This window comes from Pterocles gutturalis, unplaced genomic scaffold (assembly GCF_000699245.1).
Source record: "Pterocles gutturalis isolate BGI_N339 unplaced genomic scaffold, ASM69924v1 scaffold6560, whole genome shotgun sequence".
In the NCBI taxonomy this organism is placed as follows: domain Eukaryota; kingdom Metazoa; phylum Chordata; class Aves; order Pterocliformes; family Pteroclidae; genus Pterocles; species Pterocles gutturalis.
Window position 1 is genome coordinate 33,761 of NW_010145721.1, and position 15,731 is coordinate 49,491.

At 38.5% G+C, this 15,731-nt stretch overlaps 1 protein-coding gene across 1 annotated transcript in view; it reads right to left on the minus strand.

The window, feature by feature from the left end:
* Window positions 1-15,731, minus strand: part of ACSS3 (acyl-CoA synthetase short-chain family member 3) — a gene marked incomplete at its 3' end in the record, with an annotated part of 72,256 nt that overhangs the window by 29,535 nt on the left and 26,990 nt on the right. Inside the window, exon 9 of the mRNA XM_010085467.1 lies at window positions 5,176-5,327. Coding sequence (XP_010083769.1) covers window positions 5,176-5,327 — 152 coding nt within the window. The remainder of the gene's footprint in view (window positions 1-5,175; window positions 5,328-15,731) is intronic.

Here is a 15,731-nt window from a genome sequence, read left to right on the forward strand (position 1 = left end):
CCACCTCAGAATGGTCCTATCTGCGAACTAAGCAGAAGTAACAATCTTAGAGGTAGCCATAATAATAACTTTGATATATGAAAATCAACTTATTGCACATCTAGTTACAAACTTATGGAAGTCAAAAGTTCATGAAAAATGTTACCACACTGAACTTGAGCATGCAGATGAAAGAATTCAACTTCCTTAATTTCAGAACAGTGTTTTGGCCAGCCCTCCTTTCTTACATCCCAGATGGCTTGGAGTGGCTTCCTTCTTGGAATAGAAGGCAGGGGGTCAAATGTATAAGCAACTTTCACATCAAATAACCATAGTTTTCTGTAATATCATTCTGTAAACATAATTTTGGTAAACTGCTTTCTGAGCACAGCTCCCACATTAGAAGATAATTATTATAATGAGCGTGACCCCAATCAACATCTTGCACCTGAATGATTTTTATTGTACACCACAAGCCATTTCTGATAATTACAGTTAATAGCTAACTGGAATTTATAACACAGTTAAAAGTTTATGATAGAAGAGAACAAAATATTATATAAGTAAAAACTACAAATATGTATTTTATTAAAAGTTTTTTAAGAAAGACTCATGTTCACATGCAGGGCACTCCTGTTAAGCACTGGTCAATTTACATTATATAGAATGTTCCATAATTAGGCATGTTAAACACACCATTTCAGTTATGATGTAAAAATTCAATTTATGAATTCATCAACTTTATAAACTGCTGAAAAATTCTGTTAAATGTCCTTGTTTTAAAAATAGGGTTCTTAAAACACCAAGAACTTAAAAGACTTGACAAAAAAGTTAAGAAATCATGTTATCCCCAGATCCAAAAGCAGAATTCCTCTCTTCTGCATTGCCAGTTTTAATAATCAGATTTAATAATCTGCAGACTCAAGAGCAACCTTATGTTGCGAGAAGGAGAAGGATTAGCTCTTTGGCAAATTTACAGCACAGAAGTATCAGAATATAAGAGCAAAGAACTACAAGCCTAATAAAGCATAAGAACTATGGAATTATTTTCTCCTATGAAACAGTATAGCAAGAGAGAGATGGAAATGGTTATAAAATGTCCCACTCTGAACAATTTTTTAACAGTCCACTTAAAACTTCAAAGCATGTCAATGCACTTGTTACTGCAATCATCCATCACTGCAATGCAGTTAATGGGGAAGAAAGATCTTAAAACCTTGCTGTTAAATAAATATGTCCTAAGCTTTTGTTCTGAAAACCTCCATTCCTAACATAAAATTCAGTGCAATCAAGCTTTTAGGTCCTATTCAAGAGTCCAGCAGAGTGGACTTGAAGTATCACTTGACAGAGGAGACAGATGAAGGTCTCTAATGGCCCTGACATAATCTAAACTGTTCAATACAGCATGTACATTTTGGTGTCACTCCAAGCACAAAAGAAACCACATCTCCAAACCATTTCCCAAAAAACAGAAGTGTTCACATGGGTGATAACCTGAGCTAAACTTTTTCAGATAAAAATATCATGGAAGTGTTTTTCATTCTGGCATGCATGCACCTTTTTTTTTTTTTTTCTGGAAAGAAAACCTTCTACCACCATCATGTTAAATAAGCTCTTTTTCCTGTTCATTTGCAGGAAACATAACATAACATAACCTGGAAATAAAGAACTCTTACTAATTCTTAATGCACCTGGAGACTGCACACACCTAAACATGTAAAATAAATAACTAACAGTTTCAGGTCTTCTGAATTTTCTCCATTGGTTTGTTTGTCTTCCTCCCTGCAAAGATTCTACTTTGGTCATGAGGATCCAAGTGCTGGAGGTTTGGGTGACGGAGTCAGAGAGACACAGAACACAACTGCAGCTCAGCTCCTTCTCACAGTGTGAGTGAAGGGGAGCTCACAGAAGGGGGTTAGCAGGCAGAACTGCATAATGTACTTCAATTGTCCTAAATTCTGGGTCTTAAGCACATATCCTCTAGAAGCACGTGTGAGACATCAATTTTATGCTAAAGTATTTCATTCTAACAATTTTGAATTCGCTACTTTAATTTCAAATCCTCCTGTTCCTGTTATGAGACAGAAAATGGGAGTTTCTAATCTATTTTATATTCATTATTTCTGCACAGTTTTAATGCAGTCTCATATTTCTTTCTAAAGCAAGTGCATTAATATCTGGTAGCAGATGAACAAGCTGGAATCTCTAGATTCTCTTGATATGAGATGGCAGAATGTTCGCAATTGACCGGAAGTCACGAAAGCCAAGCAGGCTATGGGAGCAAATTATTCCTTGTATGTTAATCTAATCTGCTAAGTTGTTGCCCTATTTCATGCAAAACTGTCAGTTGTCCATCATTTGGAAATCAGACCTAACCAGTTCCTAGCAATTAAGTCAATTAAAGGATGAAGTGTGATTCCAAGTATGGAAAGAGTTAATGGCTTGGTGTTATGGAGTTACCTTGTGAAGATGAGAACAGATTCCAAAAGCTGTACAAAATATGCTCAGGTACATGAGGGCCATAGAATTTGGATGTTACTTGTTTTTCAAACACAAAAGGCAGGAATATGATCAGGCAGCCTGCTTAGCAGCACTGTGTGTTTTCAAAAGCTAGGTCTTTAGATCCTCTAGCTATATGTGGTTGAACAGGGATTTTATCCTACAGTATTATATTTTTTATAGTACTATAAATCTCTTTTACTGCTAAGCGTGATCCGTTTTTAAGACATAGGTGACATTTTGTGTCAAAGGCAAACAGATTTCAAGACTTGACTCCAATAGCCAACAAGGAATATGAAGCATGCACACTAGAACCTTTGGAAACCTCACATATAATTTTGTGCAGAGGTCAGTGATGCCACCAATATCAGTTCTTAACAGAAATTTATTTAACTTATGTAATTTCAAAGGAACACAAGTCTGCTTGTAATTCATTTTACTCCTATAAATCAAGTACTCTCTTGTATATTAGAAGCTGGCATTGTCTACCAACTCCGTGCCTTACCAGTAATTGTCTTTTTTAATAGGATTTTTGTAAAGTGACATTGACCTTTATCAGTTTTTAATGGAAGTTTTCAGGAATTAAATGTACCATGGTGGAAACCACCTCTTTCAGGACTGCATTCCTGGACATGTGTTTTGGAGCATCTAGTGTAAGTAAGGATACAACTTAGCCCAGGCAGCCAAAAGACATCTCATTTCAAAGATTTTGCACCATATAACAGAGAACAAAGCATCATAGATCACGTAAATGAACCAAAAATAAGACTGATTACAAACTTAGACAGACAGAATTCATTTGGTCTTGGATAGAAAAGTCCATGCAACTAACACCCAAAAGCAAGGACTTTCCTAGAATAAAAAATGTAATCATAGAATAATGGAATGGTTTATGTTGGAAGAGACCTAAAAGATCATCTAGTTCCAACCCCCCTGCCATGGGCACGGACACCTTCCACTAGACCAGGTTGCTCAAAGCCTCATCCAGCCTGGCCTTGAACACCTCCAGGGATGGGGCATCCACAGCTTCTCTGGGCAACCTGTGCCAGTGTCTCACCACCCTCACAGTAAAAAAATTCTTCCTAATATCCAATCTAAACCTATCCTCTTTCAGCTTAAAAGCATTACCCCTTGTCCTCTCACTACAATCCCTGATAAAGAGTGGTTCCCCATCTCTCCTGTTGGACTCCATTTCTTAACAGCTGCACGTACTGGATATTAAATGCTGCACTAGAGGGTTTAGTAAAGAGAAGGCACGTACCAGGGAATGACATGGCCCAAAGCTGAGTGAATTATGAGACAACTGAATCTTCAGGAAATGCTCATTAACTATGCACTGAATAGGAATGATGAAATACCTCTTTACATCTGGGGCAACTGACATGAGCAAGGAGACTCTTACCTAAAATTCTCATTTCGCCTGAAAATGTGACATCTTACAGAGCAGATTACCAGATTTTCCATCAAATAAATACTCTAAAGATGGACTAAGTCATTTTAGTCAATGCCGAAAAATGCTGAGGAGCAGCAATTAAATTTTCTAGCATTTGAATCACTTTCTTGTCAATAAACATCATAGAAGAATAGTGCATTAGGGTCTCAAACGAGCTTGTTTCCTGTCTCAAGGAAGGGTAAAGATTGATGATAGCACTCAAAGCAGATGGAAGAAAGTAATGATGAACTTGTAATGAATACCTCAGGAATAAATCCATTTTACCAATAAATGAAACTTTCCCAAGCAATTAAGAACATGAAGGCCTAATGAAACTACTTGGCTTTGCATCGTCCCCTTCTCTTTGGACAAGTGTGATACAAGATGTTCGTATGACTGAATACTGCCTATACAGTCTGATGCAGCCCTTGTTTGATGCTGAGCAAATAATTCAACTTCAAGATTAGATGTGGTACAAAACCACATTTTTCATTTTTAGAATGTTTGCCATAAGATACAGAAACTGGCTCTGCAGAAGTACTAAACACTCACAGATGCAAGTCAGTGAGGCATTTTATTAATACAATGCTAATAATGCTTTTTAACCATATAACGCCAAGAACTCTGAAATAGTGGCAGTTCAGTGGCTCAGACTGGATATTCACAACTAATAGAAGACTTTGACCTTAATCTCTCTGGGCCTCAGCTTCCCATCTGCAAAATACAGATAATACCACTCTCTCATCTCACAGGAGATTTGTGAGGATGAACTCAGTCATAATTTTGAAGCATGCTGATAGCATAGTGACAAACACTTTAAAAACCGTACGAGACAGCAAATAGCTCAGTCTTTGGAGCACAGAGCAGTAGCTACGTTATGCGGAGATAAACAAAACTTTAGCTGCTGATTAAACGAACACTGAAGATCCTGTGCACTCAATGAAATGAGAGGTCACATGGGAAAACAGTATGGGATCATGTAATCTAAGACTGTATTAAATTGTATAAGCACAGTGGAGTAAAATTAAGGTTGAGAGAGCAATCCTAACTCAGTAAGAGCTCCTGACCTTAGAATCTTTTTAACAGCTTTCATCTCCTCCAAACTATCAATATAAATTTACAGTCAAACACAGGTACACCTAAATTGTCAAGAACACATTTAAATTCTGCTACACAGAGGTGAACAAAGCCCCAGACACTCTGCTATTCTTAGTTCATCCAGCCTGTGTCTGTAAGAAACTGCTTCCAGTGTATCCTTAATTCACCTTTTCAGAGAGTACTGCTTTCCCAAGGCTGCCTCAGGGTCCTGCTGACGGATTGCTCTAATTGCAGTTGGTGAAGTAAAGAAGGCAGCTACTTCATGCTCTGCTAACACACGGAAATAGGCACCAGCATCTGGCGTTCCCACAGGCTTCCCCTACGGAGAGAATAATTCAGAATGTCACAGGATAAAAATACTTCATAATTCCTTGACAGTTCAAGGCTTGAATGTGTAACAGTAGCAGTAGCACAGCAACAGAAGTGATTTCAAGTAAGACTTTAAAGAAGGCTTTGTTAAAGATAATAACACTGTGAGTGTATCCACTTGTGGAAATAAATTCTCCAGCTTTGGTCACGATCTCTGAGATGAACACAGCACATACTAGCTGCTACTTAAAAAAATAGGACAAATGGACACACGAATGAAAGGACAGGCACAAAGTGCTGTTACTACAGTGGCAGCAGAGGGAGTCGTCTACATCTACCCTTATGGTGAAGTAGCCTGTAAAATACCCGGAGTCTCACTGAACTAGGAGTCTCTGGACACCATGTCACTGCAGCTATATCCCCCATGCACAGGCTACCAGACCATGGTCTGGTTTGTGGTTGGGGTTTTTTTTAACCTAAACATTGTCTTGAGTTAGGTGGCACAGTCAGGAGAATTATAAACAGAAGGAATCAGATGTGACAAATTGTCCAATTATAAGCAATAATAACAAAAACTAATCAAAAATACTTTTTTGTGGTGCTGCAAATATGAAAAGCAGTTGGCACAGGATCATACAATCACAATCCTATTGTATGTAATTACCGCAGTGCAAGAACTGCTCCATATATATTCTGAAACCATGAAAAGATTATGTTAATATAGAATACGCTTTAGCTCTACAGGTATTGCCATGACCTTTTCACCAGGAAGGCCACACTTAGAAGATGAACTTTGGCAGAGCACACAAGTTATGAAAGACACTTTTCATACTGCAAACACAGCTTTCTCAATGCTTTACGCAAGAAGCCATGAACACAGAGGAAGTTTCACTACTGAAACGTCACTATCTTTACAACAGTTCACCTGTCACGGGATAAATTCATATCTCCACCACCCTTGTGTAAATGAAAATCTGGAATATGTCATCCCTAACAAGCATCATTCACATTCACGTATTTGATTGCTTTCCACGGAGTTGCAGGCACAACTTATGATTCTTTGCTAGCAACACACAGTACAGTCTTCACCTGTGCTAGTAACTTTCACAAAACCATACGTACCTTTTCCTCTAACACAGGTGAAGACTTTCACATGAGACAAACACAGTACAATAGATAGATTAGTAGGTCCAGTGGAAAAAAAAAAAAGCGTAGCAAACTTTTCATTTTACCAAGATGCAAAAGAAACACAGGCACTTGAATACCCTGAAGAACTTACTAAATTCAGTATTTTTATTCTGATGAGGCACTCGTAACACAGTAAATGCCTTTAACAAAAGACATAGTAATCAAGTTAGTTACCCAGTCCCAAGATAAAAAGCAGCACACTGGCTGTGACCCAGGCTCACAGGAATTCATCCCTTTCCCTCTCTCCCACCTGCTCTCCCCACTGCAGACTCCCCAACTTTTGCTCTGCATCTAGCTGTTCCTGAACACTGGCAAGAGCACCCATGAATCATCTGGCAAATCTAAAGAACACAGGACACCTGAGGTTGGACACATACTATTGGTTTTGTAGCCCTACAGTGAGATACTGCTGGTGAGAAGAGTACTGCAGCAGAGGACCACCGTAAAAGGGAAAAAAAAAAAAAAACCAAAAAGAAAAAAAAACAAAAAAAAAAAAAAAAAACAAACAAGACAACGCAGAACACACAATTGAAAAGCTTTTTTTTTTTCCCCCGAAGGATGGAGACGTGGTGAGAAGCAAACAAAGAGAAAACAAACAAAAGAAACAGTCCCCAGTCAAAGCAGCAGGGAGAAATATCACCAGTGCCAAAAAACTCTCTTTTTGCTAATATCCTACCAGAAAGAAATGCAAAGAATGCTATTTGCTTGCTGAAAAAGTGAGTTATGTCTTTTTTTCTGTCATATAATGCACACTTCCCAAAGAAAAATCTTTCACCAATCTATCCCTGAGCATCCTCCTTGCACACTTCATCATCACAACTTTCATGTATTCATGCAAGTATTCATCAATATTTGTTGATGAACCTATTTGTTCAAGTTCATGTCATCTCCCTGTAATGTTCACTATACCTGCAGCTCTGCAACCATCTGTTTAGGAGTTCAAGCCTGCCTCACTAGCTAACACTTAAACAAATGGTCTCAGACTGGGAAAAATTCTGTATTTCTATCAACTTCTCATTAATTACATAACTGAACCAGCACCATTTGTAATCATCTTGGACAAAAACAAACCTAACTGTGGAGCAACCTAAAACTGATTAGTCTGACAGTAATAATGTAGGCTGTTATCTTTAACCAAATGAAAATGTCCAGAGCCTATCAAAGGGCAGTGTCCAGCCCTGAGCACACACACTCCCTCCCAGGGGCTCGGCTGCTGATGCTCAAGGCCAGGTTTGCCATAGTGCAGCTGCGTAACCTTGGATCAGACCACTGGGAAAACAGCAGGGTTGTGAGAAGAACTGAGAAGAGCTGAGAAGAGCCTCCCCTTGTTTGGGAGGTGATTTACACTGAGGCCCTCGCTCTTGGTCCCTGCCCAAACTACATTGCAGATGTGCTTCACACCTCCAGAAAGCTCAAGCCTAACCTGAGCCTTGGAGCATCTTCAAGACAAGCAGCCAAACCTCCAGGAGTGTGTGGGTAGGCATGCAGGGCTCTGACAGGTTGATATTTATATGTCACAGGTAAGCTACAGCAGTTTTGGTTTGGAGAAGTACCATTCTCAGATTTACGAAAAAAAAAAAAAAAACCACAAACAGCGTAAGGAAAGAAGATAAAGTTCCCTTGACACTCAATAGGAAATAATAACCAAAGAATAAGGCAACACTTAAAATATTCATTAGAAAAAAAAATCTGTCCCAGCTGTAAAATATTCTTACTGATTCTGCAGAAAAACTTCCCTGGTGCCTTGGCAGCATTCACAATTTAGCAAATGCATAAACAAAAACTGACATAAGCAAAACAAATCTGAGGCAGTGTAAATTAATTTCAGAGCCAAAAAACTACCAATAAAATCGCCAAAGAGAGCTCTCATCTATTATACAAAAATTTTAAGTACTTCAAGATGCCATATACAGTTTTTATTTTTAAAAAGTTAGCAATATAAACAATGAAGAACACTGTAAATGTATTCAGAATACGCTGACAGATTGCTGAGTCAATTAGGGACTATGAGCAAAACAGATACTTCCACTGGAATTTTGCAGGGATCAGTTCAAGATCTGTTAGTATTCAGTATTTGCGTCAATACTAGAGATGAAAATTTATTTTAAAAGTCATGGTAATAATATCTGTATGATAAACAAGTATGGCAAACAAGAACAAGGCAGTCAGAAAAACAGTGATCTGCCTCAACTAATTTAAAAAAAGAAAGTAGAAACAGACTCCTCTTGTATCAGCTAGGAGGATTCAAGTAGAAAAGACTTTATTTTAATAACCCACTAAGAGACTCAGAGACAGACAGACAGATAGGAACATCTTTCTCGAAGTACCTAGATTTAGCATGTGATTTATCAGATGTCTACCAGCTGAGCAGACATCCTCAGGCAGAATGTGTTGATGGATAATACATGATTATGAAAAAAGATTCATAGTCAAACAGCAAGAACGATCAAGGGGATAGAAATGTTCTCCTATGGAGAAAGTCAGAAGCTTCAAAATTATGAGGAGGAAATTATCTCTGTAGAGCAAATATTATACATGGAGCTCTGCCACTAAAACCTGCTGACACCAAAGCACACAGAAAACCCTGACACATCAGGATTCAGAAGGAGATGTTCACAGAGGCATTCGTCCTTCTGCTGCTGGCCCTGTTGCCAAACCTCCACTAAGGACGAGAGATGATACATCCTACTGAATTTGCTTCACAGTCAGTATGGATGATGGCAGAAAGATCATAAAACTGACAAAGTTCAGAGACAGTGCTTGCTTTGTAAGCTGCTAATAATGACTTACAAGAACTGTAAAAAGACTGGATGCCTCCAAGAACTTTGCCAAATGACAGTAATTTTAAACCTGTTGCTGTTGTTGTGTACCCTGCAGATTTGTTGCAAAAGCAGGGACTGGAAAGACCCCAAGGAGCATTGTGAGGAAGGCTCCACGGGCCTTGCTACAGCTCTGTGTGGGACAAAAGCTCCTTCTCAGTCCTGGACCACTCAAACAAAGCCCTTTATGCACAGCTCCCTGGCAAGTGGGGGCATCCTCTTCCTTACCCTAGCTCCAAGTCCCAAACACTGCAGAAACTCCAATACATCCTTTTTCCTGACATCACAGATAGAAGCTAGATTTTTTCTTCGTGCTGCCCTGGTGCTTACAGCTTGCAATCCCATTAGCAAGAGCAACTCAGAGTGGGCTGTGAGACTTCAAGTAGCTTATTTATAGCTGAAGTTTGTCATGCCTTGGAGAAAAACAATCCAGGATAGTGTTGGTTTTTTTTGTTTTTTTGTTTTTTTGTTTTTTTGTTTTTTTAAATAAAAAAGAAAAAAGAAAAAAAACAAACAAACCTTGCTGAACTCAAAGGAATTCATTACTGTTTTTACATTCCCAACAATGGTGTTACAGCAATTAAAAACTGAAAACTTGTAGTATCCATAGCAATTGTTAAAATGACAAGTTGTCACCTTCGAAGTAATTTAAAAATAAACAAATCACATTAAGAAGTGAGGGTGCGAAGTCATCCCAGATTATATTCAGTAGTGGCTGTCCCTAGGCAAAGAGATGAGTTGTTATTTCCCTGTACCTAAACAGCATACTGATACTCCCTAACCCAAATCCCAGCATTAGGCTATCATTTAGGAAAAGCTTTGACTACAAATTTATGAATAGTCACCATAGGAAAGTCTTCTGAGCAGAGGAAAAGTTATATGCTGTTCCTCTTTGTAAACATTATTTTTCTCCCTGTGTGTACAGAATCCTTCCTTCTCTTCCCATTTTTAACCCTCAAAAAGACAACACTGATGTCACAAACACCGTCTGAAGACTCGATTAGTAGCATCTCTCAGAATGAAAAATGGGAAATGTACTACTACTGTTTAATAATGTTCTCACTGAGAGCAAAAATCACAAAGCAGACATGAAGGTCAAATGAATATTAACTCTGATTTTTCTTGAATACTCACTGTTAAAGAAATGGGATTTTCACTCTTATTATTTTCCAAAACCAACACATTTTAAATTCAGAGGTACCTTTCTAATGAGAATAACCAACTTGATCCCCACACATTCACACAGTGATAAAACTTCACTGTAAGACAACTATGCAACAGAGACTGCTGGAGGAACTCATCACTTTCCTCCCTATTCCTCGTCTTACTCTACATCTGCTAGAATGAAAAGCTCTTCATTGCAGTATATATTTTAATGATTCTTTTCTGCCAAATTCATACAATTTCAATGCAGCTCAGTGTATCAGTGGTCAAAAACAGCTACTATAAAACCATCAGTCTTTTCCTTATTTCTGAGAAACTGCCATTTTTCTCACACTGCTTTCTTCTACTTAACTAGTGTGGCGGTGATGAGTTAATCCCACTGGAATGAAGAACCTAATTAACATCTATAAGGTGTTCAAACATTAATAATCAGACTATAGTAATTTAATACTCAAGCAAATATGATATTTGATTCTATAAATGTGCATTTCTGCTACCAGGTTAAGTTTTTGCTCCTTGTTATTCAGAATATCAGAGAAGTCACCCACAGTGGTCCCCAGCCCTAAAATTCTATGAATTTAGTGGGAAATCAGTAGGGTTTTTCCAGACAGACTAGAAAATGGAACTTTTGTACTAGAATTAAACTTGAAAAGGAACAAAAACAATTTTTTTTTTTTTACTATTTCATTTCTATTTCTAGTGAAAGTCATTTATAACTGCAGTTATCTGTTTAATTATTTGTAGAGATCCTGAAGTCACTGAAATCCCCAAAAATCGCATACCAGAACTATATTGAGCAACAAGAGATGTAATAAAGATGGAGATGGGATTTGGAAAGTATCCAACATTAGGTAAAGTGTGCAAGTTACAAAATCAGTCTAGAAAAAAGCTCAATTTCTTTCTTCTCCAAATTTCATCTGAACTCACATATTTAGTGTCGATACACTCCACACACGTATGTTATGTGTACACTGCCTCCAAAATTTATTGATTAAAAGTTTTATACTTCATAGGTATACTTACATAGCATGCAGGCTTACCTTTATGAACACTAATCTGCACATGGGAATGCACATGTATGACACACACACTGACACTGCAAGGATGAGCTCTTAGCAGCATATGCTGAGATTTCTCACACTCCTACCCATACAAATAAAAATTCGGTCTATAAAGTCTTTAGTCAAAACAGTTGTCAGTTTACTATTCCATGTACTGCAAAACCAGCAGTGATCCTAACTAGAGGACTATTATATACTGAAGAGATAGTGATCCACAAAACAGTTAACCTGAGAAGGCACAGCACTGTGCTGTGTTTGTCTAACTCTTAACTTTGCCCAGAAGATCTATTCTGTATGAGTAAATCCGAGCAAAGCAAGAAACCAAATATTTATAGCTTGTGTGTAGACCATATACCCAAAAATTAACCTCACATATCGATCCACAGTAACACAAAAAATGTCATCAACTACAAGATCAGCAAAGAATAGACAGTCTTTTCCTAGAGTATATTTCTGCTTCAGAAGCCTTGAACATACTTATTAACTCTGATTACCTATACAAATAACATAAGTTGCTAGGAAAGTAGATTCAAGATTGAAGGACAGTATGTTAGTACTTAATTAAATACAGCTTACAGTGATATCCACATATCCTTTTAAGCCTTCATTTCCAGACAACAGAACAAGGTCAAAATAAGTAACAAGCTTTTTTGCCTCAGGATACTAAATTTCCAAAGATTTCACAGGGTCTTTACATACTATAAAGATATAACAGCAACGTTTGTTACCACACGACAGGAGAGGCACAAATGAAGTTCTGTGGGATATGTGTGCAGCACACAGACTGTTCTTCCTCACCCTTTCACCTCAGGAAAAAGTCAGGTGCAAAAGGCACACTGAATACCTCAGTATGCAAAGCCATGCATACTTCAGATAATTTTTCAGAGCCAATGCTTGCTTCTCTTGTTCACAGTGGTCTCTTCTGCCACTACAATAATGCAGAAAAGAGTGTCCAGACTGTTTCTCTTCTTCACAGGAAAGTGATCTTTCTATGCACAACAGAAAGAGCATTGCAGGGAACTCTTTCTTTCATAAGCAGTTAATTGAGAGCCTATATGACTTAAGATATTAAAATCAATCCCCAAATTATTTAGTGAACCTTTAGAAGTTCTCACAGATGTATCCATGCTCGCCCTATATAAACGGACAACACACAGGAAGAATCTCACAAGCATGACCTCTGGGATGAGCAAAAGGTATAGGACAGCTCTACAGTATGTGCACATGTACTACAAAATGTCACGAATCCACCTCTGCATCTGGAGTTACTCGCAAGTTCAAGTACACAAGTATATAGAGCTAGTTCTTCTGGACATCTTTATCCATCTATACAAATGTAGGTATACATATGTATTTAAATATATGAATTGTGGGAAACTTATTGTACTCCCTTTTCCACAGAAAGTTACTACGGAATCTTTTCTGCAAGAGAATCCACTTCATTACTTTAACATGTTCTTTCCTTTACCTGTTCCTCTTGAATTCTGCCTTTTTTCCTTTTCTTAGGGCTTTGCCTTATAGCTTTTAAAACAACTCTTTCCTCCTTTGCTTTAAAACTACTTGATTACTTTTAATTTGCAACGTCCTAGAAATAACATTGCTTCCTTACGCCCTTCAGAACTCGTATGTTCCACCACATCACATGTCCCAGTATGCAGCTGTATCAGGCACTAAGAAATAAGCGGCACTCCTGCAATCAGCAAGCTGACACTTGTCATTGACTCAAAAAGCTTTCAGAAGTTCCACAGTGAGCTGGTTTGTAAATTCACAGAAGCAAGTGGATTCCACCAGATTAGCGCATTGAAGACTCTTCAAAAAAGGGCTAAGCATAAGCAATACTCAAACAAATGGCTGATTTTTATTGCCATAGTTGCATTGTGGATATTCTCTGCATCATGTATTTCAGTAATGCATTCATTGTAAGGTTTCTTGCCAAACACTAACATAGTAAGTAAACCAGTAAACTTCATCTGGTCAGAAGGTACACTGAGTTTCAAACTAGGAATAACCCTTTGTTTAAGTTTTCTTCAGCTGCTGCTGTCATTGGCTGGGAGCATTAAGGCTTGTGAGCTTTTCTGTCTTAGCTGTTTATGGAAAAAAAAAATCTTGTGTTTGTTTTTACCACTTTGTGTATTTTAATATTTAATAAAAAATACTTGTCTTGCAAACCTGCTTTTCTAAGATTATTGAAAAAAAATCAGTTCAATGCCTAAAAGCTAAAAAACAAAGTTATTTGCCTCAGATTCTATAGATCTCAAAACGATGTGGTAGAAAAGCATCCTGACAAAAGCTGATTTTCTGTTTCATAGAACAACTTAACAAAATACCCAGTCCTTCCGTGAAAAGAAGTTAACACTTTTAAAAGTTAACCACAAAGTTAAAAGTTAACCACAAAGGCAAGAACAAATTCCAAAACATTTTAAGACCTCACTGCTTGTTTTGCTTTTAAGCATTGCATTTTGTTTATTTTACATTTTTCTCTTAAAAAATGATAACAGGATTTTGCACAAAGCAGCATACACAGGTGTCAGCTAGGCACAATCTGCTGTTCTATGAGAGATCACCAGTCTTCTACATACACTAGTACCACGCGAAGTAATAACATAAAACATGAATGTGAGCACACATGGTGCCAAAGTATTTGTTTGCCTAGCAAGTAGTGAGGTGAATTAGAGCAGATTAGTAGATCAAACCATTTAATGCCAATGCTCTTTACACCTTCCATTAGATGTTATTTGCAGTTTATCTTAGACTAGATTTAACCTTGTTCACTGGACCAAAAACACAGTTCAAAGTTTTCTCATGGAAAGCTGTCCTGCAGATCTTTGCTCCCTTGACTGAAGGCTCTTCCTGGAAGTGTCATGCTGATGACAGTAGCATGTCAGCTCACACATCATCAGTAGCATCCATCATCAAATTTCAATCAACTCTGTACTCCATATCCCTGATCACAAAACCAAAACATATGCCAGTGCCTTCTTGTCAAGAAGGAACAGGATCATTCATGATGTCCTCAATTCCAATGAACATCATGAGAGATGCTGCATATCCCTGCGCCCCACACCATAAAGTACACTCTTGACAATGGTGCAGCCCAAACCCCCTAATTTAATGTGCTTTTACTGAACGCATAATGGAACCACAATCTACATTTGGTCATCTGAAAGACACTGGGCTATGTGGGATAGACTGCAAATGTTTCCAACACCTTCCAAATTCAGGGTATCATTTTTGGTCTGAACTATCTGCAAGGACCTCTTTGAGAGCTTCTTTCAGACTGAAACACTGAGCACAGCTTCTGCAGTATGTGTACGCCAGGTTCTCTGTTCTCTTTGTCATAGCTGAGGCATCCAGAAATGCACTTGTGTCAGGACTGTGTCGGCTCCTTCACTGAAGAGAATCACCACCCCACTGAGCATTCACGACTGCATGAAGTGGGATGGGAGGAATACCACTGGATATCAATGTCTTTCAATCTGGCAAATGTTATACAATGATTAAAAAGGAACTCGTTCTCAATACTTCTCTCTGTCCTCAGTTTTCCCCTCCTCTGCACCTGTGTGCTTCACACATTCCCTTGCTGCATTCATTCAATTTATTTTGGGTAAACCTGGCTAATTCATCTATGCCTATTACCCCAGCCTGCAGTGCCCTTCCCTTTACGACCTTTCCCAACTGTGACGGGGTAGGGGAAGAAATCATATACGAACAACAACCACTACTTTAACCACTTCATTTCAAAGAAATTGAATCATTCTGAACAGTATTTATTGTACAAGCAGCTGATTGCAGGGCAGGGACAAGATCTGTCACATGAACAGAAATACCAGCACCACTACCACCACAAGGTGGATCCTTTATACGCTGCATTTGAGACAGTGTGGCTGGGGTTTTGTGCAGAAGCCTCGAGGGGCTGTGTTATCAAGGCAGGCCACGTCTACAGCTTCTACAGTTGCCAGGACTGTGCCTGGCCCACAGGCAGAGCTGGGACAGGGCAAGTGGTCTCTGGTGGAGCTTGTTACTCCACAGAATTTCCCTCACAGCTCACAGCCCCGGGGAATCACCTCTCAAAACACAGCAGTTCCCACAGTCAATCAAGAGACCCACACCACCTTTCCATGCCTCTGCGACCAGTGCTTTAATTCTACCAGAAACCTCCTAAATACAGTCCCACATTCAACA